This window comes from Asterias amurensis, chromosome 1, assembly GCF_032118995.1.
Source record: "Asterias amurensis chromosome 1, ASM3211899v1".
Classification (NCBI taxonomy): domain Eukaryota; kingdom Metazoa; phylum Echinodermata; class Asteroidea; order Forcipulatida; family Asteriidae; genus Asterias; species Asterias amurensis.
The window spans coordinates 15495260-15511509 of record NC_092648.1 but is presented as its reverse complement, the minus strand read 5'-3'; the positions used below and the strand labels follow the sequence as shown (position 1 = coordinate 15511509).

At 37.3% G+C, this 16250-nt stretch overlaps 2 protein-coding genes across 3 annotated transcripts; one reads left to right on the top strand and one right to left on the bottom strand.

Moving 5' to 3' along the window:
- The first annotated feature begins 52 nt into the window (after positions 1-52).
- Positions 53-7701, top strand: LOC139947205 (centriole, cilia and spindle-associated protein-like). 2 transcript variants are annotated; one of them, XM_071945085.1, is made up of 4 exons: positions 53-199; positions 775-1103; positions 1571-1776; positions 2069-7701. In XM_071945085.1, the coding sequence occupies exons 2-4, from the start codon at positions 779-781 to the stop codon at positions 2246-2248; spliced, it is 711 nt and encodes a 236-aa protein (XP_071801186.1). In that variant the 5' UTR covers positions 53-199; positions 775-778; the 3' UTR covers positions 2249-7701. The 2 variants fall into 2 exon arrangements, with proteins under 2 accessions (XP_071801186.1, XP_071801178.1); XM_071945077.1 differs by having other exon boundaries at positions 2060-7701.
- On the bottom strand, positions 6241-16234 carry LOC139947220 (ras-related protein Rab-4B). Its single transcript, XM_071945097.1, has 7 exons — positions 16156-16234; positions 15471-15551; positions 15023-15137; positions 14295-14357; positions 13035-13189; positions 11798-11893; positions 6241-10848 (listed from the first exon to the last, which is right to left on the bottom strand). Exons 1-7 carry the CDS (start codon positions 16169-16171, stop codon positions 10742-10744), a joined length of 633 nt encoding a protein of 210 aa, XP_071801198.1. The 5' UTR covers positions 16172-16234; the 3' UTR covers positions 6241-10741.
- Between the last annotated feature and the right edge of the window lie 16 nt (positions 16235-16250).

The window sequence follows — 16250 nt, the reverse complement described above, 5'->3', positions numbered from 1 at the left end:
GCAAAATATAAAAAAAAACTTAAACCATAGAGGGCGGTATACTGTACTGAAATTGAGGGCGATGAGGGTGCGCTCGATGTTTTGCATGCAATTAATTGCGTGATTGTAAAATGTAATGTAACTGTAAGCAGTCAGTACTATGCAAATCTTCCAATTTAAACCAAGAAGTTTCATTCGCTGCAAAGGGACTGTGGAGACTGTGAGTATCCCATTTTTATTTGTTTTATTTAAGTAATCGTAAGTGTGCCCCTTTCTTCACATCAAAGTTGATAACAATCTGACCGTGCAATCTCCATAATAAAAAGTAACGTTATTTTTATTTAAACAGTATCAGTTACACTAACTTAGAGTTTTTGTTAGTTAGACCCAGTCATGCCAGTATTCAGTAAGTGCCAGTAACTGGGGCGCTGTATTCCTTTTTCGAAATTTTGACATGTTAACAACTGATCTAATAATCACAACACACACGACCAGCTAAAGAGCTAGGAACTGTACAATGTAGCTGTAGTGTAGTCTCGTATCATTCGTAATGTTCATCTGTTCATAAGTTCCATTCAATTCAACCATTGTGTTGAAATCACCTTTGGTTGGCTGCACAAGTATTGTACCGTGTGTCTAAAAAAAATTAAAATGGCTGCCGAACTGAGACTTGTGCCTAAGACAAGACCACATCATTTGGAGATGTCACAATCCCTTGAGATCGAGACCTCCAACACTTGGTTGTGTACAGAATTGCACATGCATTTACAATGTTTTTATTTTATTTACTCACAGCACCATGGTGTTCACAAGGAGTGAGTACAGAAAGCAGTATAAAGACCCCATATGGAATGGCCACTTCCCGCACTACAAAGAGAAGGTCGACTATCGAGTCTACCGCCGTAGGATGGAACATCACCATGAGGTCTTTGACTGGGATTCTTCAGACAGTGAGAATGATCAGGGTGACATCGAAGCAGCCCCTAACAACAGCCGTACAGCCCCTAACAAGAACAACAACCAGGGACAGGAATATGAAAGAAGAGTACCACCACATCGGACTGATGAACCACAAACACAGTCTGAGATGCGTCAAGAGCAAGATGTACCCCAGCCAGACCAAGGTTCATATTTAGTGTAGTTTGATGTTACAATATTGTCGCAAGCTTTACTGTTGAATTCCAACTCAAATAAATGCTCAAACTTTTCCTATACAAGTATTGTTGGAAGTTGATAAAAAGTTATAGTGACAAGAAAACATCTTGTCACGATTTAATAGGGCTGTTTTTAAGCAGAGTTTTTGTTTTCTAAGCAAAAATGAGCAGGACCATTTACAGATGGGACATGTGAAGTGGTATGTTTTGGCCATTGACCTTCTGGTTAGCACAACTTCTTAAGTAGGTCTATGAAATTGGGCCCATGGTCAGGGCGACAAAGTTTAGCCCCACATTTTGAGTATCATGCATAACCAGGAATCATGCACTTGTAACCAGGAATCGCATGTTAATTCTTACATGTAAAGAATTCTTGAATTTGTCTGGAAACTTTCCATTCTAATTTCATAAAGTGTGGTTCCCCTTTTTAAACTCAGTTTTACAGCGAGTGAAGCCACTTCGTCTCAAAAAGCCCAAGCCACAGAGAGATGTTAGAACAGCAGCAGCCAGGCCTCATACTGCACCAGGAGGCAAGAGAGTTGATGTGGGGAAGGAGAGAGCACCTATGATTGCATTTGGTTGGGCCGATAGAGAACTCAAAACTGGATCCAAAAAGACACACAATATCAAGGCATCTGCAGATGTGAGAATCTTGTATTTACTGGGGCTCTGAGTTTCTGAATCTCCCTCTAGACCATTTCATTTTATAAATTTTTATTATGGTGGCCGTTACATAGTTCAAAAGATTGAAGAAGTTAAATCATAATTGATTAAGAGTCAATCTAAATTGGAAAACATATGCAGTATTTTGATTTACCAAGTTTCCAATGCACACCTTTTGCATTTCCTTTAACAATAGCAAAGTAAAATGTCTGCGGAATCCACTTCCACTTATTAAATTGGACTCTGTTCTGAATTCCACCTAGCCACTACAGATCTACCCATCTGCCCTGAGAGCCATGCGACGAAGGGAGCTAGACATCCAACGACAACAGGAACAAGACAAACAAAGCCGCAAGGAGCAGAAGCTCAGAGCTTTGTTCAATATCCAACCAAGAGACGACACGATGTGGACAACGGAGTATAGACGAAACTTTATTGGTCCATCACGGTAACAGGTCCAATGAAGAATTCCAAGAGCTCAAGTACGACACTCTGTGGACAACAGAGTAAAGATAAAACTTCATTGGTCCATCACGTCCAGGAGCTCAAGTACGACACTCTGTGGACAACAGAGTATAGACAAAACTTCAATGGTCCATCACGGTAACAGGGCCAATGAAGAATTCCAATAGCTCAAGTACGACACTCTGTGGACATCAGAATAGACAAAACTTCATTGGTCCATCACGTCCAGGAGCTCAAGTACAACACTCTGTGGACAACGGATTATAGGCGAAACTTCATTGGTGAACAACAGAGTATAGACAAAACTTCATTGGTCCATCGCGGTAACAAGTCCATCCAATGAAGAATGCTCAAGAACTTGTAAACAGTTATATAAACCCCAAAGAGAACTCGTTGAAAAAAACTTTGCTAGGTCCGTTCTGCGGTTTGAATTGAAGTTTTGAGATGCTACATAGCAGCTGACTTAAATGTAGAAGGTGAAAATAAACTGGTGGAAATTTAACCAGTATACCTGATGCCATAGACATGTTGTTACCATCTGTAACATGTGAACTTTAACAGTATTTAACAGTCTGCGATTAGATGATGATTAGTAATATAATAATATCAAAGTCTTATATAGCGCACATATCTCCCAAACAATGTACTCAAGGCGCTGAGTATATACAAACTTTCAGAAAGATAGGTCATGGAAGTGATGAACTCTGAGACCCAGTTATTTAGCACCTTGAAAGGGTTTACAAGGTGCTACTGCGCATACAGTAGCCACAGCCAGGAACATCGGGGTGAACCCCCCTCTCTTTTTGATAAGTGCACTGGATTCTTTTACATGCATTACAAAACACATGGGACCACATGGGATTATCAAGATTGTGCACACAATTATACTTAGTTTTGCTATAGATACTGTTTCGAGATACACAAGGGTAATTATGCATTGTTGACAGTAGATATTCAAAACTGAAATTTAATCATTTTTGTTTTGAATTCTCATTGCTAAAACATTTATGTCCTTGGGGGATATTTGTTCTGTCTTGAGGGATATTTAAGTGTAGGAAAAAATACTTTATTTAGTCAAAGTTGCTTTTTACTTTAGAAAGCCAGGCAGGGCAGTGTCTGCTGGCCAAATGCCAGTCAAAACACTTGATGACCAGCCAAACTTCATTTGAGTCAAAGTGGTCTGGCAGGATAGTTCAGTGATGAAAAGCATCCCTACTGAGTGTTAAGTATGGACTAGTGAAAAAGACAACAGACTTGTGAAATGACAAGCTGACTAGTCCAGCTGACAACCTTGCAGGGGTAGTCAATAATTAGGTATGTTTCTTTTCATTCAAAAAATATTTTACAAAACACACACAGGTTCGTCAAAACTAGTGTCATCAACAGTGTCTTGAGTTCGCTGATTAACCTTGTATTACATGAGTCTTTAACGCCTCTATTTTGAATGGTTATTAATGTAGTTGCCAACCACTTAATGCCAGATTAAAATGTATTGAATTATTTTTTAAATGGATGATTTTTTATTGTACATGTATATAAATTATTTTACATTATAAGGGACTATGGTTTTAAGTTTTTGTATGGAAAGTTCACCTTTCTTGTGCCTTAATTTTATGAAATAAGGTTGAATTTTTACACTTTTGCAGCTGAACAGTAACATAGTTAATCACTTCCGCACAGGCCATTTTTTTTTCTGACACAGGTCTATTGTTTTACTTCAAATGATTTTTGGGGTTAAACAAAAAATTAGCTTGAGTGGGATTCAAACAAATGACCTCCGGATTAACGTGCTGGCGCTCTACCTACTGAGCTATCTAGCCCTATCTTTACTGAAAAGAAAGTTTTGCAGAAAGTTATGAAAGTTAAGAATATGATTGTTTATCCATTCAGATGATGTTGTGACCAGTTTAATGTCAGTGCGCTTTGGCAATACTTGTATGAATGAGTATACTTGTATGAAAGATAGAAATGTTTTAGGCATTCTTTGGACAAAGTAACATCTCGGAAATTATTCTTTCACTTTGGGAAAAAGTTAGGATTTGATGAAATTATTGTCTTGTATAAAATATGCTACATTTTATAGAGGTTTACTGTGCGACATTTGAAAGGACATTAAAAAGCTATACAACTAACGATGTAACCAAATAAGTTGTACATGTAACTTTTGTTCTTGTTCAAAAAAAAATAAAAAAATTAAATTGAAAGGAGTAAAAGAGCAGTCACCGGGGGTGGATTTCACAAACAGTTAAGACTAGTCTTATCTCGAGTTAGGACGAGTTACTAGTCCTAACTTAGGACTAGTCTGAACTCTTTGTGAAATCGACCCCAGGGCCTTGAATAAATAAAATCTGTCATATGTTTTGTAGCTCCGAACTGAATGGACCAGAAATTCCCTTTACAAGACCTATAACTGCCGAACAATGGATGCCAAAAATGTGAGTACAATTTGCAGAATAAAATCACTCGTTGAAATTTGGACTGCTTCATTTCACGAGGCTATATTGTTGATATACCGAGAATCAATCAATTACTGGACATTTTTTATGTAAATAATATTTTTATTTGGACAACAGCCACATCATCACTGTACATACGGTTTCTATCTTAACGTCTCGGTTCAAACTACAGTACATTGTTACAGCTTTAATAAAAAATACTCCCCCTACAATGGCATCTGAAGATATTTTGTGATTTCCAAGCGACCCAAAACTTTTTTCTGAACCTTGGTTCAGGAACCAGCTGAAACTTTGTTTACCATTTTCCTGTTCCATTTTAAAGCGCTAGCCCCGTAAGCGGAGACTGATGTTTAACATGTTTTAAGCAGTGACTTTAAGCACAGAATGCTGCCTTCAGCAGCCCCATGCAATTTGGCCCCGGTTAACAAGGGTTTAATCACTGTACTTAATTAATGTGTACATTTATTTTAACTAATGTTAACAAGAAGTACACCCTATTCCTTGCCATCAGCCACTAAGAGGTTCCATTTAGAATAAAGTTTGGTAGAATGATTTGTCACAAGACTCAAATTGGGTTCCCCCGACTCAAAGACAGTGTTGCTAAGTCACATGGCTCGGGCACACTTTTGTATAGCAACGGTACATTGTACCATTGAGCCATACACCTTTATTCAGATTGTGGTGCTTGTCTTCTTTTACAAAACTACGCAACTTCTTGTCTAGAACCATGTGACATAGCCATTGTATCGACTCGGAGGAAGAAGCAGTCACTTGCGACTGAGCAAGTCATTCCACCAGATATTATTTCATTGTTACTCGCGTATGACATTTTGGAGACTACACAGTACAGGCTGCAACTCTCAATTGTGTTTCTGCATTTTATGATCGACTCCAAGTGTAAGCCACCCTACATCATCCTTTCTAAGCTTTCTTAACAATAACAATACTACCCAACAAAGAAATTGCTCGAGTGCCTATTTTAAATACTGTATCACAAAGAAATTCGTCTCCATTTCAGTTCGAAAACACCAGTGAAACCACTCAAAATTTGTCCATTCATATCACCGCACCATAACTGACATAGTAACAAACAAACAACTTAATATGCATTTTGGAAAGAAAAGCTCCTCATTGAACAATACACATGAAAGAATAATGTAATATACAAAACATGCATTACATCTATTCAACATGTCCTCTTTTTAACAGCTGAATCATTTGAATCATCGAAAAATTTCAATAAAATTAATTGCTTCACATTTTCATCAAATATTATAATTTATTGAATTATAGGTGCCATCATTTATATGTACTCTATTCTTAGCAACAGACATGAGCATCTCGTACAAAAAAAAAAGAATCGTCTACAAACACATACGCATCAGACAGTTAAATATTATTATTAAATTGCTATACATCTTGACATTAATAACTGAAAAACCGAATCTGTACATTTTTATCCACACAAATAATCTGATTTTTCTGCAATTGTACTTAGTAGTGCTGATTTTGTTTTGTTACACTTGCCAGCGCCATCCATCTTGTCCAATTTCATAAAGCCTGTAAGCACAAAAACTTGCTAAGAGCAGAAACTCATTGCTTTACAAAAACAGAAAACCAGCCGAAATTCCATAAAATTGTCATTGTCCTCACTGGTGCCCCACTCAATTTTTGCTTAGCAGAGAAATTTGTCAAGTAGAAGTATTTTTTTCTTAATAGCTTTATGAAATTGGGCCCGGGACACTGGTTCATCGATTCACTAAGTTTATACATTCTTTTCGTGAATGCAAAGAAAGATTACAATTGAAGGCTTATTCTCTTGGATATACATGTACATACGGTCAAGTAAAATGGCTATTTACACATATTATATGACAATTAATTAGCAAAGCAATGACAGTTAAAGAGGGGCTCTGAGGTCAAATTTAGATATGCGATTCACTTATTTTCAAGGAATAAATTCCTCATAAAAATTTAAGCACTTACAAGTGTCTTAAACATTTAAACGGTGTAAAATACCACGTGTTTCATACCCCTGCGGTGCAAAATGTTTTGACATACAAACACATCAAAGAGGTAATTTCAAATTCTTTTTAAAACTCCTTTCTGAATATCCATGATTTTAAATCAAAACATTATTTTTTGGTTGACACCAAATGACTTCATGCTTTAATTTTCGCTGTGGACGAGTATAAAATTCAATGACAATTATAACGTGAAGTAAAGAGACTAAACAATTGTTTAAACTTAAACAAGGACTCTATTTGTTGGCATTGGCAAATGAGTACATTTCAAAACTTAATTTGACCTTGGAGTCCCTCTGTAAACAAATGTAACGTTAGTTTCTACATGATACAGATTGTTGGTGATTAGGCCTATAGGTGATATACAATGCCATATAACGTTACTTCAAGCCTAGCAAGTATTGAGGTGAAGTTGTTGAGGTGAAGTTGTGTAAAGCTAAAGACTGGACATGAAGTAATGGAACATGTAGAAGGGCCTGCCTTCAGAACTTGAGACACTATGGCCCTTTTCAAAACCACAGCTTCAGATTCGGCTTGAGGCTCCGTCCTCTCGTCTGAAGCCCTGAGACCGAGTGCGCATACGCAAAGCACGCGCAATTGTCAAAACAACCGGCAGGGCCAAGCTAGCCTGAGCCGAATCCAAAGCCGAAGTCGTCACATGGAACGGGCCATACTCTCCTTACGCATAGTTTATAAAAACAAGCATCCAAGCAGCAGCAGTTCTTCAGCTAACCAGAATTTGGACAGTATCACATCAACTGCTTACAATCTGACAGTATTTTAAGTATCAGTTTCGACACTGGGAGGAGCCTTGAAAGTCAGTGTTTTTCGATGACTTCCAAACCATTGATCAGCAAACAAAGCAACAAGTTGGGTTCATACCTCCTGCAAATGCGAAACGAATTTTGACGTCACAAATTCACAACAAATAATCGTGTCAGTTGAAAACTGCTCAACACTTGCAAAACATTCGCTCTGAAAACAGGGCTGTGGCATCAAAATTGGCTTCGCATTCGCAGGATGAACCAGGCTTTAGAAGTCGTTTTCTCAAGACTTCCGATGTTTTTTGAAAGAGAAAAATACACCTCAGCACACAATTCCAACTACTGTTCGTATTAATATTAACATGTACACGGCTATCACCATTTCATTCCTTCAAAAATGTTAACATCATTCAGTATATATTAAAGCGTCATCTTTATTTATTGCGCCTGCATTCATTTTTATTGGACCTAAAATCTCAGCGGTGATTTTGGGGTGTTACCTACACTATGCATTTGTGACATACAAATTATGTTGTAAATAACTGAAAGTGATTGAAAGTAGAAGAAAAAACAATTCATCTTGGTGGTAACACTAATTTATACATTGGACTATTTACACTTTTTTTAACATGATGAAATGAGCTTTCCGAGCAGCTAGGAACTTCTCATTCTGGTAAACATTTTGAATGCTTTCTTAAAAGCTGTTGTTTTACAGTTTCTGTACCAAAATGGAGTCAAACATGGAAAGGTTTTCGTTCTTGTAAAAATATGATGGAAACACAAATATTATGTCCAGTTCGTTTATTAAGAATTTATGCAGGCGTGATTCTTTGTTCCTGAAAGGGCATTGGCACCACGTAATTTTCTCCTTCTGTAAAGGGCACCTCCTTGAGGAAGTTGTAAATATTTGTTGGAACGTTTCATGGGGCACTAAGGCAAATGCCTCCACTGCTTCTGTAAAGCATTCAGGCTTGTGTATGATTAAAAAACTATCTACTAGGTACTTTCTGAGCTCTCAAGAAGAAATACCCAGGGCAACTCTTTAAAGATTCTTCATTCTATTATAATAATAATGAATAATTTTGGAAGGCTAATAATCCTTACTCGCAACAGAGTAGCTGAATTTTGAACATCACAGCTACATTGTGTTCAAGCCGCAAGTATGCAAGTTCACATTTAGTAGCCAGCCAAGCTGGCGGGTCCGGAGAAAAACCTCATGGCAAGAACCATTTATACAAAACTCTACTTACATGTACGGCCCCAGTTTTGAATCGAACTAGGGCCCAACTTCTAAGCTGCTTAAGCAAAAAAATTTGCTTAAGCAAAAAATTTATTGCTGAGTAAAATCAGATTACTGGCCAAGACTCCACTCGATTGTTATGCTATAAGTAAACAGCAGCTAAATACCAGTCTCAAGCAATGTATATGACATGAAATTTTGGCCAGTAACATGTGTAAAATAAGCAAGCTATTTTCGTGCTTGCAAACATTTTTTGCTTAAGCAGCTCTATGAAATTGGCCCCAGGGCTCTGCGGGGAAGTGTTAATCGCGGTAGCACTAGCCATTCATGCCATCCAACTACCCACCCAAGCAACAATGCCTGATTTAATAAAGCATGGCTTAATACTCAAATCGAGCGAAGATGTTATGACTGCTTTGCAAATGTGAGCTTTTTCAGTGACAATGAGCCGACATGACCAGAGCTAATTTTCAAACAAAGTAAACTTGAATACATTTGTGTTGGCCATGATGTAACACCGTGTTTCAAGATACACAACATATTATATCACGGCTAGAAATTTTTTTACACAATGCTTTTCCTCTCGAGTGACAGATGACATTAGCCCTTTTCGTAAAACTACGACTGTGAAAAGAACAGGAAGAACCAAGAAAAACAACAACAACAAGAGAACCATGGCACCCCCTATAGGGGAAGGAAAATGATAATACATAAACTTGGTTTAGTAAACCCTGGTAGTAAAATATATACATAAAGCTCTACTTCTCTAGATTTGGACAATATACAGACAATTTCAGCATTCTCCATAACATGATATGGGCATAATCGTTAAAACATAAAAGTTCTGCCTTCAACCCACAACAGGCACCCTGTTGGACAAAATGGACTGCACAATCATCTAATGCCTGTTGCATTATTATTGCACTGAGCAGAGCTTCGATAGTGCATTTACCATTCAAACCATTTTGCTCATTAAAACCCTCCGACTGTCTGACCATTCAAAATCATCCACTGTGGTTTTAAACGACAGATGAACTATGCCAGCCTGCAATATAATATCACGTGTTGAATGCATCTACACAGAACATTCATGAATGGTTTTAAAACGTTTGTCAACTCTCGTAAAGATGTTACCAACAGCAAGAAGGTTGATGGTTGAAAGGCAATAAATGAAAGCAAACAAGTCCTACTATAAACAATAGACCCTTCCAATGAAACATGCTAATTATAATCACGCTTGCGTACAAACCCTATTGGTTTGTAAACGAAAAAGAAAGTGTGCAAGTGCTATGTGCAATTTACATATTTTATGGGAGGGGTCCATTAGTTCCTTGGCATAAAACTGAGCTCTTCAGCGTGAGAACATTGATAATATGTTGTCCTTTCTTTTTTTAACGATCTCGCAATGGATGACCTTGTATTTCATACAAAGACTCTCCAGCACAACAAAGCTTTGTTCTACCTTTGACAGGGCCTTTGAACTTGCATATTAACAGAAACACAATCCTTATGTATAGTCAAGCCTCATATTACCGTGGGTCTGTTTATATCGTGGTACCAGAAAATTCACTTTTTTTCGTTGTCAATACGACATCAATAAACAACCATCATAATGGTGAAACGGTAGCCACAAATCCTTTACTGACATCAAAAATGTGAAAGGTTTTTTTCGAAGTTGAATACTTTTGAAAAGAAATCCTAAATTTTTCGCTGACCATACCTGTAAAAAGTGCCACCAACATTAAAATTTTACTTTAAATTTTGTTCTGTGAAATATCAGTGTCCAGATCCTGTTTCACATTTGAAAAAAAAATTGACATTGAAAGTCGTATTATCACCTCAAAAACGTAACTGAATGTTAAGTATCCAATTAAGGACAAGAACTAAAACACAAACCCCCCACGGTAATAATAGAGCAACCCATCTAACACTGAAATATCTGTATATTGTTGACTCCCATCGCTAGCTGCCAGGAATACTTGCATCTCATGAATATTCAACAGCCACATCTATTGTCCGCATTTGCCGGTGTCCTTGTGACTTTGCGGAGTGTGGAGTCGCCGTACTGAATGCCAGATCCCATCCTCTCGGGGTCCAATTCACCTGTGGTTTCAAGACGACAAGGAAATCCAATTAGAGAGTTTGCAAGAGAAATTAACTGCTTCTAGCTACCGGGCATTCTCGGTGGTCTAGTTGATAAGACACTGCTTTAAAATTGCAAAGATCGTGGGTTTGAATCCAACTTGAGTAATATGCCTGTGATTGTTTCACAGAACTTAGGAAATTACTGAGTATACAGTGCTAACACACATCGGTGTACAGTGTGTATAAAACCAAAATTATTATTCTTTATCCTCAATGCAAATTTAACATAGGGAGAAACCATGTTTCAGATTGTAAGTCAAGTTGTATGCTTACTCGCATGTACTGACTTTTACTTGTAGTTTGTGCAGTTTGACTTGTTGATAAAGCGATGATCAAGTAGTAGTGGATCGTTTGTCCAACAGCCGGGTATTATAAGCAAAAGTGACGTCATTAGTGCAGAGTGCTATTGAGATGAATTATTAACCCCCTTGTATCCCCTGATATTGGCAGAAACAAATTTGATGACGTCATTGCCTAAGGCGCTACACCTAGGCACAGCCAAATGAGTTTATACATATCATATCAACTATGGCTTCTAATCTAGCTTGCTAGTAACATCTGCAGGGAGGTAAATCAAGGCCAATCAATGAGTGTATAATACACGGTTCAATCAACACTATGGGTGAGCCAGCCATCGGAATACACTGCTAGGCATGTATGCTTCGTTTTTGAAAGAGCAAGGACACTAAGGCCTTTTCTTTTTGGTAAAGCGCACCCTAAGAGGAAATTGTAAATTAAGGGCACCAAGGCAATGACCAGGGGGCATGAAGGCAATCGCCTTTGTTGCCTCTGTGAAGTATCAGGCCTGCATTGCACACACAGTTCTTGGCTGAAACAATGTCTCATGTCAACGTCACGAAATGGAGGGGGGGGGGGAGATTTTATCTGTCTTTATTGTATGTCCTACCTGATTCAATCTTGGTGAGTATCGACCTTGCACATTTCAAGAAAGCCTCCTCTACATTTTCTCCAGTCAACGCACTTGTCTCCAAAAACATCATCTCTGTAGAAAGGGAGCATTTTAAGAAAGAGAAATGGTTTTAGGACCAGTGTAGACATATATTTTGGCAATTGAACATATAAATTGGCATATAATCCATTTACTGTACACATTTAACAAAGAATAATAGTCTCTTGTTTTAATGCTCAGGTTGGCACAGCAGGCATAGGTATACATGATATCTATTACTTAATAACAACTTGTCCTAACTTCATAATTCATACACATTTAGCACAGGCATAATATGTATTGTTATAATTGTATTAAGCCTATGCTGACAGCACTTAACATAGACACTTAACATCTACCAGTACTGTGGTCCATCATGCTTCGGAACTAAGATCAACTTATGTTAGTACCATTCACGTTCAATATAAATTGTTCTGGGTCAGTAAAGAAAGTGAAACGCAATATAAAATTATGGTCACGAGGAAGTAATTTTATTATGCAGCAATATCTGACACATGTATATTCTCATGTAAGAAATGTGCTTGGTCACCATGATCGTTTTTCAACCATGGTAGTCAGTAAAGCAGAGTTGACATTTTTGGGGACAAATCTTCTGAACAGTAAGGTAATAATAGACAATCTTGTTGTCAGATTCAAAAGGAGAAAAGACACATTAACTTATTAAGTCTTATGTAAGTTGTTTTAGTTTGAAAAGAGAAGATTGATCTCTATTGTTATGCGGGCATTGCAAGTCAACTTTGAAACTAGACCTATTGAGAAAACCCTTGCGTCCCTAAGTATTAATTATATGCTTCTACTGGTATGTTAAACTAACATGTAAATCAGTAAAAGTCAGTTAATCGATGAGTAGAGGTTGCAAGTGTAGATGCAGTAGACCTGGGCCCAATTTCATGGCTCTGCTTACCGCCAAATTCTGCGCTTATGATCACGATTCCCCGCTTATGTGCAAGCGCCCAATTTCTATGCTAGCCTAGTAAGCGTAGAATGCCTATTAACCTGGAGCCGCTAACCTGTGAAATAAGCTTGCTGTAAGCACAGAATTCCCTGCTTCCGTAAGCACTGATTCTGTACTTACGGTAAGCAGAGCCATGAAATTGGGCCCAGAAGCTTAAAATAAAGCCTTTACCATATAATGTGATTTCATATGCAGTTAATGAACTCTGAATTGTCTCACCATTTTCTTGTGCAAATCTGCTGGCTTCAAGGAATGTAACTTCTCTGTCTGCGTCGAGGTCCTTCTTGTTCCCGCACAGGATGATTGCAATGTTATGACTAGCCAATGTCCGTGCGTCTGTCAGCCATTTTGTGAGTGCATTGTATGTTTCACGACTGAGGACAGAGCAACACATCAATCAATTAAAATTTCATAACTAATTGTTTCCAACTGTACAAGGCTGGAAGCAAAAGATGCGTGTCTACTGTCTACAGAGACTCCTATGCTACTTTACTGGAGTAACTCTAATACTAACTCAATAGGTTTATCTACATAAATACTGGACCCATATTTACTCAAATACATCAATACCCAACCTGCTAGATTATGATAGTGGCCTTCGCTACAATTGTATGCCTGGCCCAAACCAAGCTTCATAAGCCTAGGTAAGAAGTAATTTACACTGGAATTTCAATGTACAGTATATTGTAACTCAACACCCGAACTCTGATTATGTCTGATCCCATTGTGAATAATAATCGTTTAATACTGGAGTCCTCAGTCCAACATAATCAAAACATGCATATTGATTCTGAAGGGTTGGGGTTGTTAGGCTTACAAATTATCATACCTTGGTATAAGAGGATACTAGTTCAGTGGTGACAACCATGTAATAAAAAAATTTGAATTAGAAAAGGTGGTAGTAAGATTAAACATGGTTGCACCCTTATTCTTAACCCAGTTTCTCTAAATACCTTCCCCACGACAGAAAGCTTACTTGTACCATTATAAATATAACCAACAACAAGTAACAATAAACAACAAAGGGAAAATCTCATTTATCTCAATAACAAACAAATAAGCAATCAATAGTAAATACATTTTGAATAGTTAGGTGTATCTGCAAGAAAATAAAACAGAGCTGCAACACTGTCTGAAAAATATTCATTTGTCATATTATTAAATTCAATCAAATTCAATGAAACATTTATCTCTGCGCACACAATAAAAAGAGACAGAAGCATCAGAACAAATTTGTTATATTAGTACAATAGAAGTAAAAAGTAACCATGACAATGTTAATGATACTGAAAAAATGTTACAATATAAGGAGCAAGGAGGCAGTTCAAATGAGCAGTTCAAATTAAGCAAAGACAACATAACAAAACAAAAAACGGACAGGAGAGAATGCAAAATGTACCTGTAATGAGCTAATTGTACAGATAAAGAAAGGTACAGTTGAAGAACTACATGTATTCCTTTTCCCCCCTGAATTCTCACCTTGTGATATCATAGACAAGTAGGGCCCCTGCTGCCCCTCTGTAGTAACTTCTTGTGACAGATCTGTAATTACAATACATGCTTAGATTGGACAGGAGGAGTATAGTTATAAAGTAAAGTTACAAGCAAAGTAAAACAAGTGTTATTTGAGCAGGCCTGGAATTTCACAAGACAATGGCTTGAAGGAAGTGCCCTTTTCAAAATGAAAATGGCCTTGCCCTCCCCAAGATGAAATTCCGTGCCTGTTTGAGTTTATACTTCAATCAATCCAGAGAGTCAACTGCATGTAGTGAGGATGTGCGCCATTTTGGGTGCAGCACTTGAGAATATGAAAAAAAGTCACGTCACACAATGATGGTTAACCGTACCAAGCATCTCAAAAAAATTACCATTTAAAAACTGCAGAGAACATCACAATACATTAAATGTTTGTACACCGACGGTTTTGGGTGTTTAAACTCAATTGGCCATCGAAGTTACAAGAGAATAATGAAAGAAACGCAGCACTCTTGTTGCACAAATTTGTGTAGTTTCATACATGCTTAAAAAGGGCTTCAGGCCTGAAACTTCAGTGGGAGCAGTTTCTCACAATGTTTTTTACTATCAACAGCTCTCCATTACTTGTTATCGAGTCAGTTGTTATGCTAACAATTATTTTGAGTAATTAACAATAGTGTCCAGTGCTAGTGTCTAGTGAAAGGTGTTAACAGCAAAAAGTCATAAGTTACCTAAATCTTTCTTGACCTGCTGTGTCCCATATTTGTAGTTTGACTGACTTGCCACCGACGTTGATGATTTTCGATCCAAACTCAACACCAATTGTGTGATTTGAATCTTGTTTGACTGCATAGAATAAGAGTGAATAAAAAAGACATAATCTGTAACACAAAGACTTAGAAAGGAAAACAAATTATTTTGACAAATTACCCAAATGACTGATACCAAATTATTGATACAAACAATTTACACAGTGGTGGTACCAATTGGATTAGGCATTTTCTATAGGCCTTGATTTTAGTTAATGTTGTATGATAAGTGTATTAAGTGTCTCTTCAAAAATATGTTGTGAAAACCAGGATAAATATAAATGAGTGTAGTCTCCTGAAATTGAATGATGCTTGAATCCTTCTAAAGTATAAGTGACATATTTCAAGATTCACTGAGTGAGGTACTTACATTTGCTTTCAATAAACTGATGAAGGATGCATGATTTACCAGTACCAGCACTTCCGATTACGAGGAACTTAAACAAAAAATCTGAGGGGAAATCAATAAGAACATACACCAAAATGAATTTAATAAAACACTTAATATAGAAACTTGGAATTAAACAAAGATTGAAAAAAGTACTTTACTTTTACGGTAAAGTCAAAAGACTGATATTGGACCAGGTTAAAACTTTACAAGTTTAGGAAATGATAAATGATGAAGAAACCACAAACACAAAAACGAGTTTTCCTACTGCAACCGGTCAGAAATATACCACCAAAATCCGGGACTAGTTTGTTAGAACAATGAACACGTCATATCAAAACTTTACAAGTTACCGACTAAAATAAGTAAAGTGATATGATAACGACTCGGGATTTTTCATTTGTCATGTTTTGCTTTCGCAACACAACTGCACTGCCGGCCAGCCAGTGGCTGGCACCACCGCAAAATACGTGTAAAATTAAAAGACTGGTTGGTTTTGCGTGTCACTAAAGTCAGTGTGTCAGAATCATTCATTGAATTGACAACTTGACAAGACATTTAGTATACGTTCCTTATTCCTTCCAACATACTTTTACACCACATCCCAAGTCTACATTTACTCATAATCAACACATTTTGGTTAAATTTATTTTAAATAGTACAGTACCGTAAGACTCCGACATTTTATCGTGTTTTTGGAAGGCAACACGACGACGTCGATTATCACAACTGCGTACGCCCGTCAATTTTCCAAAATGGCGT